Consider the following 13,576-nt stretch of genomic DNA (forward strand, 5'->3'; position numbering starts at 1 on the left):
ATGAAACAAAGTGTTATTCAAAAAGTTGCCTGTATAATATATTTGATACATTTAAAATATCATATAGCTCAGAAAGTATATGCTCTTTAATTTGTTTACAAAATAAACCATGTATTTTAAAACCAAATGTTTATTCTGACCATCTCATATGATGAGCCTATTTCCATCCAGTGGGAGACAAACCACTGTCCCTCAATCTAGTTTGCTTACTAAGCCTTGATCCTCAGAGTTCATTATCTCAGGGTAAAGCTACATTAATATTTCTTTAGAAAAACACACCTAAACAGGTGCCAGTGTTCTCTCTCCAATTACTCCTAGGGCTTTGCATTTTTAATTATAAGATGTGCTTTCAAGACAACTAACAGGAAGCAAAATTATGCAAATCAAGGCAGTTAGTTTTTACACAAGGCAGCAGGTCCAACAGCTCAGCTAAAATGCTTACAATTCAACAAACTATTTAAATCTGCATCCACAGAAACTAATTTCCTTTACTCAAGTGATGACTGCAAGTTGTAATTGAACCCATTAGGATCATTTTGTCTTCAGCCATTAGATGTCTTTCTCTGAACTCCTTCCCTTTCAGCAGGAATTCACCATACTCACTCCCATAGAGGCTACTCCTGCATTTCCTCAAAAAAAGAAATGCCTACAAAAAAAATATTTCAACTTATAACTGAAAACATCCTAGTAACTTTTAAACCATTAAAACAAACAAACAACAAAAAAACCCCCCACACCCACAAACAAAAAACCCTAAGAAAACTCAAATCCCAATTTTAATTTTGACTTTATAGCATGCCATGTGCAAAGCACATTTTGTCAACTCTACTCTTTTGCTGGTACGTACTTACACGATATTTATATGCTCATTAATACACACTGGAAAAATCTATACCAATCCAAACTATCTCGAATTACAACACTAAAACATAGCATAAGGGTATGTGGAAGGATAGTGTCTGCTCCTTTAAGGGTATCTGGCCAAAGGAGCCATAAACAAGAACATACAGACCAACACATGATAAGGAAGGTTGTGATGAGAACAAATCTGGTCAATCACACTAATTGGTAAGGATATGGGGAATGTGAGAAAGTTTGTTTTTTTCAGTTGGGAGAATAAGGGAAGGGAGGGGGACAAACACAGAGACATAAAACCTGACAAATTAGCATTAACAAAGACAATAACCAGAAACAAACCTGGTCAGTCACACTAATTGATGAGCTATCAAGAAACTTCAGGCAAACTTGGGACTTTGTAACCCATAAGGATGCAAACCTGAGGGTCAAGGATTTTCAAGTGAGAAATGGAAAAGCTTTTGTATTAGCAACAATCAGCAAGGTCTCTAGGAGAATATAACAAATACTCATCTGGTACAGTCAACAAAGTGTAATGGCATTTATGAAGTCTAGAAGCTAAATGAATACAACGTATTTGAAATGCCATTTAATCAGTAACAAGTTATTGCTCTTGCTATTAGACTGGACTTTTCTACACGCAAAACCTTTCCTCCATATGTGTATGTGCATGCTCAAGCTGCGCTTGGAAAAATAAGACAGTACTTGGCTGAAATGTAAATGTAATTCAAAGTTGGCTACTACATCATATAAAATATTGTATGGGATTACCAAAGAAAAGAGAGCTCACTGTATCAAGTCTTAAAATGAATGCTTTCTGTGTAAAAACTACTTTTACAAAACACCTAGAGTCAGAATGATATCTGATATGGTTGACAATCTGATATTTAAAGGCTCTAAGGCAGTTACAAATCTTACTGTTTGTAAGCATCAAATATCCACAAAGCTAGCTTTGGGAAAGACATCTACATCAGGAGGCCTCTTCAAAATTTAGAGGCATTTTGTTTTCATAACCAAGTTTTCCTAAATTTGTTTCTTGCTTCCTACCACTGTTTAAAGCACAGCAGAGAAGAAAAAAAGATGCATAAAGTGGCATCAAGAACACACAAGGAATTCAGGGCTACCATCAAACTGCTCACATTCATGGGCCTTTCCCACCTGAAGGTCACTTCTTTCTTGACCAGTGTCTTTCCACATGTTCAAAGGAGGGTCATGAACTGCTAGATGGAAGCAGTCAACAGCAGCACAACTCCCTTTGAGATAAGGTGTTTTGTTTAAAAAGAAAATTACCTTACAGTCAGTCAACTGCATTTTAACAGAGAGAGTCCTGCTTCTTTTTTCACTGAGGTTCTCTACACATAAAGATTATAAAACTCTCTGCTAGTGACTATGAAACAAATCAAGTTATTCCTGTAGAAATCTCATGACCAGAACAAAGGCATTTTTAAAATCACAACTATCATTACCACTGAAGCAACCAATATATGATGTCCATTATGCAGAACACTAATATATATTAAATGTATTATTAAATTACAAGTAGAACTAGTCCAAAGAATCTGGTCTACGACAATGGAAAAAAACAAGGTGAGGTTATAATATTATTATTACAAAATTTTTAAAATCCAGTTTACCCATATTTCCCCAATTAACACATGAACAAGAACTATGGAAGCTATCACTCTCCAGAACATTTACTTTTTAAATAGAAAGTTCTGCCATTACAAAGATCATTCCAAATATAGAGAGAGAATAGTCTTTAATGCCTCTGCTGAACAGTCTAAACGCGGCCTTAGGTAGTATTAGGATGTTTGTGTAGAATTTAAATTTGTGAGCATAACTACATAGATGAGTCCCAATGGCCACAACTTGGAAGAGCGTAGCTAGCAAATTATGTTGATAATTTAATTTATAAACCTCTTAATGCAAAAGAAACTGATGAACATTTCATTCTACTCTTGATTCGGAACTGGAGAATACAGCCTTCAAACAGCATAAGAGTAGACCATCACAGATAATCTTTTAATTTTCCTTATATCATGGAATCACGTGCAAGGATTATTTGTCCATACTTCCAGCAACTAGTAAAGAAAATTGGTTCTGATTTTTCAAGCCCATCAGGCAACAGAAACAAGCATTTGGTTTTGTTTGTTGTGTTTTTTTTTTAATAAGGATCTACATTGAGTGGACAAGCTATTTGCCCACAACCTTCCAAAGCCAGTTTCAAGTACACTGCTCATGGAATCCTACAAACAGTACAAGTATTTGAAAATCTTTTGATTCAATATCCTAACCCCTAGATGAAAAAAAATATATATATATGGAAGGAAAAAAAAAAAATCCACAAACCACCCAACAGCTACACATTTCTTTGCAGGTTCCTAAACATACATAAGTAACAGATATGCAAGTAGAATCAGGCCATTAAGTATTTAAATATTATGACATTCTGAGTAAAACCAGATTTTTAAAATCAAAGCAGAACTCTAAAGTGTAGTCCCTAAGCAAGACTTTCATCATTTGAACAACACTAGCATCACCATAGCTAAAATGACACATTGTCATTTATATCCATATGGAATGGAAATATATGTATTAATGGCACATATAAAATGTGCTTTTTATACCAATATAAATGTAGTCCTAGGGTGTGTTGCGGACACATATTTAGCTAACGGTCGCAAGAGCATTCCAGACGCCTTTAGAAGGCCTTGAACAGAATAAACAAGAAGACAAAAAAAGAAAGATGCCAATTAGAAGAACACAGGTGCACATTCCACGATAAAGGGAACTTGGCACAAAGAACCTCAATTCGGCAGCTTATCTTGACCAATTAGACTGAGACAAGTTTCGCATGTTTTAGTTAATACAACCAATTATGTCTTATGTTTATGCGCGTGTACAGTGTTGATATAACCAATCATTAGGTGTAACTAGGCGCGTGGACAGCACATGCTAACCAATCTTTAATCAGCTTATGCGTGAACAGGAACCAGAATGAGTATATAAACCGAGCTATTTGGGCAATAAAGTGGCATCTGCTTGATCATATTGATTGCGTGCAGTGTCCGTGACTTCCGCGTCAACAAGGGTGCCCCATATATCTCATATCTGACAAGTATATTAAAAGTGGACCCAACCAACCCTGGTGTTGCAAGTTGTAATTAAGACATAAATACAGAGTTCAACATATCTTTATAATGAAGGAGATGAGCTCATAAAATACTCATGTCTCTGCTATTTAAACTAGAGATATCCAAAAAGCTTATGTCATTAGTAGTGATTACACCAGTCAAGCTTTGTTCTTCTCTGTTTCTGTCTGTATTACAAGAAGCTCCTTTACAGCAAGTTATGCCAGGTGCAATAGTTTGTGTCTATGCTACATATCAGTATAAAGTCGTTATAAGATCGAAAACAGAACAGTATTTCTCCAACAAGTACTAGTAACAGAGACCAGCTATAACACTTTTGTTGGGGGGTGGGGGGTGTGTGTTTTGGTGGTTTTGCTTCCCCTCTGCTCCAGTCATCCCCAAAACCGAGTTGTTACTGCAGCAAAAACCGGAGGGGGGGGACGGGGACGACCACAGGACCTCAGCCTTAAGTCACAAGAGAGCAGAGGAGTGAAGAGAGCCCCTACCCCAAGCTCAGTATGAGACAAGGGGAGTCAAAAGAATCTCAGTAGACATAATAAAGGGGGATGAGAGATGATGTTTAGCGCTTACATTGTTGAAATTAGCTGAGGCAGAGACAGTCTTTGATAAGAAGAGCTGGTCCCAAGGACCAGCCAATGAGGTAGAGACAGTTCCTGATAAGAAGCAGGAGCAGGCCCCAAGAGCCAGCTAAGACTGGTCTTGCGGCTTGGGTGAATACCAAGAAACCACTGAGCCTGTGCAAGAAAAAAGGTTACTAGCGGTGACGGAGTCATCTATCTTCATCTCTGCGACCACCATAAAGAGGCACTGCGCAAGCGCAGTTGAGAGGAGACTATGGAAATGGCCTCTCGGAGCTAATTTTAATATGAAGCAGGGATAGGTCATGCATATGTATAGGCGTATTGTGAATATGTAACACTTGACTGTATAAACTTGAGACAAACTGCCGAGTCGGGCGCGCACGACTTTGGTGGGACTACCCCCCGTGCTGCCCAGCGCTGAATGAACATACCTACTTTACAATCTCACTGATTGTGGAGTCTGTTTTCCGCACGTCAGTTTGGCGAGCCAGCCAGGAGACTCTCTGCTTGGCTGCGGGACCGACTGCGGGGCGCGCCCCGAGCACTTTCCTCGGAGGAGCCTCCGCTGCCAGCCGCTCACCGCGGGAGCAGACAACAACCTCCTGAAGCCGCGGACCGAACGGTATGTGTCACAAAGGGAGCCTGTAAATCGTACGGGCCGGGGCAGCTGGTAAATCGCGCAGAGACGCCTGGCGTGCAGCGTAGTCCCCGTATGGGAGGAGGGTACCCTGTATGGTAACAAGGGGGGATTTGCTGACCGATAGAGCGGCCGCTAGCGATCTTGGGGGTAGATCGAGCAAATCCGGGGTGACCGCTGCATCCCAGTATCGGGAGCCAGGACGGACCTGTCGATGACTGGTATATAAGAGGCAGGAGAAGGGTAAGCGCACCCCCTCGCAATTGCGCTTGGTACATTTTTGCAGCTGCTGAAAGGTTGTCAACTGGAGTGATGATTGTATGATGTGAATGTTTGGAAATTTATGTTAAAGATTTTGTGTGGGTGTGTGGAAATGATATGTTGAAATTTATAGGTGTATGTATGTTTGTTAATGTGTGAATGTCTTTACGTATTAATAGGGGTGATTCCCTGCTTTGTATGTGGGCTTGCAACTGGACTATATAGTAATTAGCTTCCGGCTTGGGTTTTGATGAAGTGTAAATCTTGTGGGAGAAGGTGGTACTGTACATCTAGCAGACGGAAACTAGACTGCCTTGAGTGTTTTCCCCAAATTCCACACTTTTATGATTGGGAAAGAGTTCACTAAGAATCCGAAATAGTGAGATTGGTGTGTAAAGGAAAATTTAATTCCAGAAATTTGGGACGTGTGGGAGGAAAACTGGGGGAAGACTATAAAGAAGTGTAAGGAACGATTTGCATGGAAGCTTATTAAAAGGAGAAGCCAAAATCAAACTTAAGAATCATTAGGAAGAGTATTAAAATGGGAAACAATCAAGGAGGAGTATTGAGGAAGAGTCCTCTGGGTTGTGTAATTGCCCACTGGAAAGATATTGTTAGGACCGGAGGTACGGAAAGTAAAAAGAACCTTATTAAATACTGCAATCAATGGTGGCCGTTGTATAAGTTAGAAGGTGATGCTAAGTGGCCACTTAATGGGTCAATAGATTATAATACTCTATTACAACTAATGCTGTTTTTAAGGAGAGAAGGAAAATGGGATGAGGTTTCGTATGCAGACATGTTTTTCACCCTCCGAAACCATCCGGAGTGGCAAAGGGACTGTGGAATGATACCCCCACAGGACCCCATGGTGCTCGCACTTGAGCGAGAGAACAACAAGGAGCTTAGAGGTAAACTGAGGCGGCGGTGTTCGGCATGTAGTATTGGACAAAGATGTACAAAGGCAAATAAAATCCATCAGGCACCAGAACAAGATCTAATTGATTTGTTTAAGCCTCCCCCTCGACCACAGGAACAGGATGCAGACTCGGATAGAACTCCAACACCCCCGAACAGCCCTGTATCTTCCTGTACTAGGAAGAAAACTACCTCAACAGCTTTACAAGCACCTCTCCGAGAGGCGGTGGGGCCGGATGGTGGGACGATGTTAATCAAAGTACCCTTTTCTACTGCTGACCTAGGGGAATGGAAAAAGGTTGCAAAAGATTATAGGAGAGATCCGATAGGTGTAACTAAGCATTTCCAATTTATTGTAAAACAGCATAACCCTGATTGGAAGGATATACAGCTATTATTGGAATATACGACTGAGACAGAGAAACAGCTGATTTTAAAAACAGCAGGGAACCTTGCTGAAGATCATTATAAGATTACAGGAGGGGACATTAAGGAATATTTCCCTCTCCAGGACCCAAAGTGGGATGTTAATAGATCTGCACATATGGAAAGATTGCAGGGGTATCAGGAGTGGATTACAAAAGGAATGGAGAGGGCAATCCCCAAAACTATAAATTGGTCAGCTTTATATGCAGTTAAACAGAGTCCTTCTGAGTCTCCATCCGAATTCCTGCACCGATTGAGGGATGTAATGCACCGCAGCACACCGCTGGATCCTGGGTCAGAGGTAGGAGTACAACAATTAGTCTCCCTGTTTTTGGGTCAATCTACAAGGGATATAAGGCGCAAACTTCAGAAATTACGCCCTACAGAGAGTAGGAATTTAGAAATATTGTTGGATGAAGCATGGAGAGTATTTAGTAACAGAGAGGAAGGATATAGGCAAGGGCAAAGGAAATTAATGGCCGTTATCCAGGAAGAAAGAGGAAGAGGGCCTAGACGAGACTTGCCCCGACTGGGCAAGGATCAATGTGCTTTGTGTAAGGAATTCGGTCATTGGAAAAAGGAATGCCCAAGGAACAAGGAGGATCAGAGGGCTCAAACAGGAAGAACGGTAGCCCATGTGAAGGGAGATTGATGGGAACCTGGGGAATCTACCCTAGCGGATCCACCGGTTATAATTAAGCTAGGGAAAACACAACAAGAGGTAGAATTTTTGGTAGATACAGGAGCAACATACTCGGTTCTGAACCAAGCTTTGATGCCCCTGGGAGATGATTATGTCATGGTGAAAGGAGCGACTGGCCAAAGTGAAAAGGCATATTTTTGTAAACCTTTAGAATATAAATTAGGGAAACAGTGGGGCATTCATAAATTTTTATATATGCCCAACTCCCCAAAGGCACTTTTGGGAAGGGACTTGTTGGAACAATTGGGAGCAAAATTGTATTCAAAAAGGGAGAAATTACTCTGGAGGTAAAAGATCAGCAATATATTCAAATATTGAGCCTAACCTTAACCAGTCTCCCCCTAGAAGGAAGCATTAACGAGGACATCTTAAACCAAGTGTACCCGGGGGTATGGGCTACCGATGTACCTGGAAGAGCAAAAAGTGCTCCACCTGTTGAAGTTAGGATCAAGGAAGGCCGAAAGCCGGTAAGAATTAAACAATATCCCCTAAAGAAGGAAGACAGAGAAGGAATCCAGCCGGTGATAGAAAAATTTTTGCAGTTGGGATTATTAAAAGAATGTGAGTCTGAATTCAATACCCCTATATTACCTGTTCAGAAGCCCGATGGGTCATATCGGGTGGTCCAAGACTTACAGGCGGTGAATAAGATAACTGAAGATCTTTACCCGGTAGTGGCGAACCCATATACCCTGTTGACTGTATTAACACCTGAATTGACTTGGTTTACTGTTTTAGATTTGAAGGATGCTTTCTTTTGCCTCCCTCTCCATGAAGCCAGCCAAAAATTATTTGCATTTGAATGGGAAAACCCCAAGAGTGGTCGAAAGACCCAGCTCACTTGGACGGTGTTGCCACAAGGATTTAAGAATAGTCCTACCATTTTCGGCAATCAGCTTGCGAAAGACTTAGAATCCTGGGAAACCCCGTCTGAGGAAGGGAAGCTGTTGCAGTATGTGGATGATATCCTGATCGCCACCAAAACAGAGAAAGATTGTATGACATGGACAGTGAGTCTGTTGAATTTCCTGGGACTCCAGGGGTACCGGGTATCCAAGAAGGCGGCACAGGTAATGCAATGCAAAGTGAATTATTTGGGCTATGAAATTAGTGCGGGACAAAGAACTTTGGGACAGGCCCGTAAAGAGGCAATATGTCAAACTCGGAGACCTCAGACAGTAAAAGAGTTACGGACTTTTCTGGGAATGACGGGGTGGTGCCGATTGTGGATCTATAATTATGGATTGCTTGTTAAACCACTGTATGCGCTGACAGCCACTGAGCAGAAACACCTTGAGTGGAACAAGGAGACCGAACGAGCCTTTGAGCTACTGAAAAAGGCTTTGATGTCGGCCCCGGCCTTAGGACTCCCAGATGTGAGTAAGCCGTTTCTTCTTTACTCCCACGAGAAGCAGGGCATTGCCCTGGGAATATTAGCACAAAACCTGGGTCCGTATCGACGGGCAGTTGCCTACCTCTCTAAGCAGTTAGACACGACTGCAAAAGGTTGGCCTGGATGCCTGCGGGCAGTTGCGGCTGTGATATTGAATATACAGGAAGCCCGAAAGTTTACTCTGGGCCAGAAAATGACTGTTTTGGTGTCTCACACAGTATCAGCAGTACTGGAAGCAAAAGGTGGACATTGGCTCTCTCCGCAAAGATTCCTGAGATATCAAGCTATATTGGTAGAGCAGGATGATGTGGAGATTGTAGTCACTAACACTGTCAACCCAGCTTCTTTTCTCAGCGGGAACACAGGAGAACCGGTACATCATGACTGTTTGGAAACCATCGAAGCAACATACGCCAGTCGCCCGGACCTGAAAGACAGCCCCATGGAAAACGGGGAAACTTGGTTCACAGACGGAAGGAGTTATGTCCTAAATGGTAATCGACATGCGGGATACGCCATCACCGCCAGCCAAGAGGTAATAGAATCAGGGGCTTTGCCCATGAACACTTCCGCACAGAAGGCAGAAATAATTGCTCTAACCCGCGCCCTGGAATTGGCCCAGGGCAAAGTTGTGAACATTTATACAGACTCAAAATAAGCCTTTGGAGTTGTACACGCACATGGAGCAATTTGGAAGGAGAGAGGACTATTGAATTCCCAAGGGAAAAATATCAAACACGCAGAAGAAATTCTGAAGTTACTGGAAGCTGTCCAGCTCCCTAAGAAAGTAGCAATTATGCATATTAAGGCACACCAGAAAGTGAGCTCAGATTTGGAAAGAGGGAATGAGCTGGCAGACAGAGAGGCAAAACAAGTGGCCAAAACAAAGGTAAAAACAGAAGGGGCCTTAATTCCTGATAGGCAAATCTCCCTAGAAGGTAAGCCAGAATACACCAAGGAAGATCAGAAGCTCATTACAGATTTAGAAGGGTCATATAATGAAGAGGGGTGGGCTCATACCCCACAGGGAAAACTAATCATTCCCTCTTGCTTACTGTGGCATTTGATACGGGAGGAGCATAGGAAAAGGCATTGGGGAACAGAGGCTCTGTATAATCATTTGATAAGAGAAATTGTGGCTAGAAATTTATACACCACGGTGAGACAGGTGACTCAACAGTGTGATCTTTGCCTCCAGACTAATCCTAAGAATACCCCCAAGCCGGAAATGGGCCAGATTGGAAAAGGCAATGGGCCTGGACAGCAATGGCAAATTGATTTTACAGAACTTCCAAGAAAAGGGGGGTATCGATATTTATTGGTATTAACTGATACCTTTTCAGGTTGGCCAGAAGCATTCCCAACAAGAACGGCTAAAGCTCGGGAGGTAACTAAAATACTGGTACAAGAGATAATACCACATTTTGGGGTTCCAGCAACCATATCCTCTGACAGAGGACCACATTTTGTCTCAAAAATAGTACAACAAATTAGCCGCCATTTGGGTATAGATTGGCAGCTTCATACTCCATATCACCCCCAGTCGAGTGGTCAAGTGGAAAAAATGAACCACTTAATCAAACAGCAAATTGTGAAATTAGGACAAGAAGCAAATTTGACATGGCCTCAGTCTCTCCCTTTAGCCCTTCTGCGTATACGAACAAGACCAAGGGCGAAAGAAGGACTGAGCCCCTTTGAAATTCTGTATGGACAACCCTATGGGATACAGAGAGGGGTGTCTGTACAAGCGGGGGATGAAATTATGACTTCTTACATGGTAGCATTAGGTAAGCAACTTAATAAAATCAGGAAGCATGTGGTAGGGACTCGAGGGAGAGGTTTGGATGGGCCTGTACATAATATACAACCAGGAGATTATGTGTATATAAAGTCTCTTACAGAAAAAACTCTGGAGCCGCAGTGGGAAGGACCATTTCAAGTATTACTTACCTCCTTCACCGCGATTAGGATCAAGGAACAGAGCGCCTGGATCCATCACACTAGGGTGAAGGCGGCACCCAAAGGACAATGGACTTCACAAGAAAAGGGACCTTTGAAGCTCAAATTTGTAAGACATTGATTGTCACGCTCCTGAGTTGGACCTTGCCTAAGGGGCAGGCTTGGGATTGAAATACTTATTTAAATATGACAGAGAGTATCTCGAAAGTACTAAATTTATCAGATTGTTGGGTATGTAATCCCCTTCCTCAGGGGAACATGGAACTCCCCTTTTTAGGAGTCCCAACCACAAATTGGACATCTCTTATTAAAGACGGGCCAGACAGGAATGGATTATGCCTTTATGGAAAGGGAAATACCCAGCAGGGACCCAGCTTTGATCTGGAGGTACCTGACCCTAAAGAGGTCTTAATTACTGGCCGTTGCTTAAATATTACTGATAATATTTGGGGAGACATGGATAATTGTAGCCTTGCGGAAAATCTGGGAACTTTTGATAAAGGAAAATTAGAACGTCTTGGACTGAACTTAACTATCAGTTTCTATTATATCCGGAAACCAAAGAGGGGGCCAGAAAAGAAGGGGCGAGAACAAGACAGAAGGGAGACACATCTCGGTCCAAGATGCAACACAGGGCCCGGATACTGGTGGCTCTGTGGGGATGGCAGGGCCAGAAAGAGTTTACCCCAGAACTGGAAGGGACACTGTGTTCGGGGGTACCTTGCACCTCAGATCAGTATATTCGAGGGAGCTTCACCTCCCCGAGGGTTTTTGAGAACACCTTGGCTCCGTGTAAAACGGACTGAAAACCCACTAATTATTCGAGGTACTAGGTACCATAGTTTTGTCCGATGGTTAATCCCCTCTTTAGGGGTGAGTTGGAGAAAGCTATCGTGAATATATCTGCTACATTAGAGGTTATAGAAAATGCTACAACTGATGCGATTCGAGGGCTGCAACTGGAAATACAATCCCTAAGTAAAGTAGTACTCCAAAATAGAATGGGATTGGACATGCTTTTAGCAAAAGAAGGGGGCTTATGTGTAGTTATAAACCAAACTTGCTGTACCTATATCAGTGAAAACCAACGAATTGAAACAGATCTTGAAGAGATATGGGAAAAGACTAAAATACTACATGAAGCTTCCCAAGATGACACTTCTTGGGGCTTGACAGGCATATTAGAAAAATTAACCTCCTGGTTGCCAAATTTGGCATGGTTGAAGCAATTGTTTGTCACTATAATAATCATCATTCTCTTGTCTGTGGTCCTTTGCATAGTGGTTCGATGTGGCTTTTTGTGCTGTAAGAGTACAGGAGACTCTTACAGTGAATGGAAAAAGAATCAGTTACGACGAAAACTCGAGACCAACAAATACTTTGAGAGGATGCTAGATAGGGAAACAATGTATTAGAAGTACTAGGATTAGATATAGTAAAAGAATTTACTATTTTCTAGAAAAGGGGGGACTGAGACAAGGGGAGTCAAAAGAATCTCAGTAGACATAATAAAGGGGGATGAGAGATGATGTTTAGCGCTTACATTGTTGAAATTAGCTGAGGCAGAGACAGTCTTTGATAAGAAGAGCTGGTCCCAAGGACCAGCCAATGAGGTAGAGACAGTTCCTGATAAGAAGCAGGAGCTGGCCCCAAGAGCCAGCTAAGACTGGTCTTGCGGCTTGGGTGAATACCAAGAAACCACTGAGCCTGCGCAAGAAAAAAGGTTACTAGCGGTGACGGAGTCATCTATCTTCATCTCTGCGACCACCATAAAGAGGCACTGCGCAAGCGCAGTTGAGAGGAGACTATGGAAATGGCCTCTCGGAGCTAATTTTAATATGAAGCGGGGATAGGTCATGCATATGTATAGGCGTATTGTGAATATGTAACACTTGACTGTATAAACTTGAGACAAACTGCCGAGTCGGGCGCGCACGACTTTGGTGGGACTACCCCCCGTGCTGCCCAGCGCTGAATGAACATACCTACTTTACAATCTCACTGATTGTGGAGTCTGTTTTCCGCACGTCAAGTACAGAGCCGAGAGAGATCCATAAGCATCTCTCACCCATCCACCTCCTCCCAGCGGAGAAATTACACCCCCAGAGACCCAGGCCCGCAGACACAAGCCTCCTCCCAGCCCCTGCGAGGTCCGAGTCCCCCAACCCGCCCACACACAGGGGCTGTCCTCCCTCTCACCATGGTGTTCGAGCCGCTCTCACCCAGCACTGCTGCTCCAGCCGCCCAGCCTCGCCCTCCTCCAGGCACATAAATCCGCCGCCCCGCACCACCTCCACCGTGGCAGCCAAGCGTCCGCCAAACACCCACCACACACCAGCTCCCACTTGGCTCACGCCTCACCTCACAGAGGTCACACCAGGACCCCGCCAGCCAGAGGCCCAACTAAGCTGCCCTCCCAACTGCCTGCGCAGACGGAACCATAGCGCGCCAAGGCTGTTCAATATCAGCCAACTCTGCCCCTACCGTTCTGCCCCCACATACGGAGGGTAACTAGACGAAGAAAGGCACCCATCAGGGAACAAAGCAAGCAAGTCTCCAGTGCTCTCCCCATCAGGCGCAGCAAAGGTAGCTGGTTCTGCGCAGGGCTGTAGCGTGACCCTGACCACGTGACATGGGAGATCACCAGAGTGCTGATCTCGTAGGGGTGAGCGGGGTGTTCCTCAGCCCCAC

At 43.1% G+C, this 13,576-nt stretch overlaps 2 protein-coding genes across 8 annotated transcripts in view; one reads left to right on the top strand and one right to left on the bottom strand.

The window, feature by feature from the left end:
* Positions 1-13,279, bottom strand: part of LOC128136193 (transmembrane protein 161B-like) — a 79,244-nt gene extending 65,965 nt beyond the window's left edge. For 2 of the 7 annotated variants that reach the window (XM_052775384.1, XM_052775381.1), the window contains exon 1: positions 13,085-13,265. In XM_052775384.1, coding sequence (XP_052631344.1) covers positions 13,085-13,087 — 3 coding nt within the window. In that variant the 5' untranslated portion in view covers positions 13,088-13,265. Of the gene's footprint in view, positions 1-13,084 lie in introns of all 7 variants that reach the window. The other 5 variants (XM_052775385.1, XM_052775382.1, XM_052775383.1 and 2 more) reach the window with 5 other exon arrangements.
* LOC128136195 (protein NYNRIN-like) lies at positions 9,558-12,748 on the top strand. The gene has a single exon (XM_052775391.1). The coding sequence runs from the start codon at positions 9,723-9,725 to the stop codon at positions 11,004-11,006; it is 1,284 nt and encodes a 427-aa protein (XP_052631351.1). The 5' UTR covers positions 9,558-9,722; the 3' UTR covers positions 11,007-12,748.
* Positions 13,280-13,576: the final 297 nt, after the last annotated feature.

The sequence above is a fragment of the Harpia harpyja genome, chromosome W (assembly GCF_026419915.1).
Source record: "Harpia harpyja isolate bHarHar1 chromosome W, bHarHar1 primary haplotype, whole genome shotgun sequence".
NCBI lineage: Eukaryota > Metazoa > Chordata > Aves > Accipitriformes > Accipitridae > Harpia > Harpia harpyja.

Excerpts from the sequence above, each read along its gene's own strand:
- LOC128136195 (XM_052775391.1), top strand. The coding sequence starts at position 9,723 with ATGCATATTAAGGCACACCAGAAAGTGAGCTCAGATTTGGAAAGAGGG.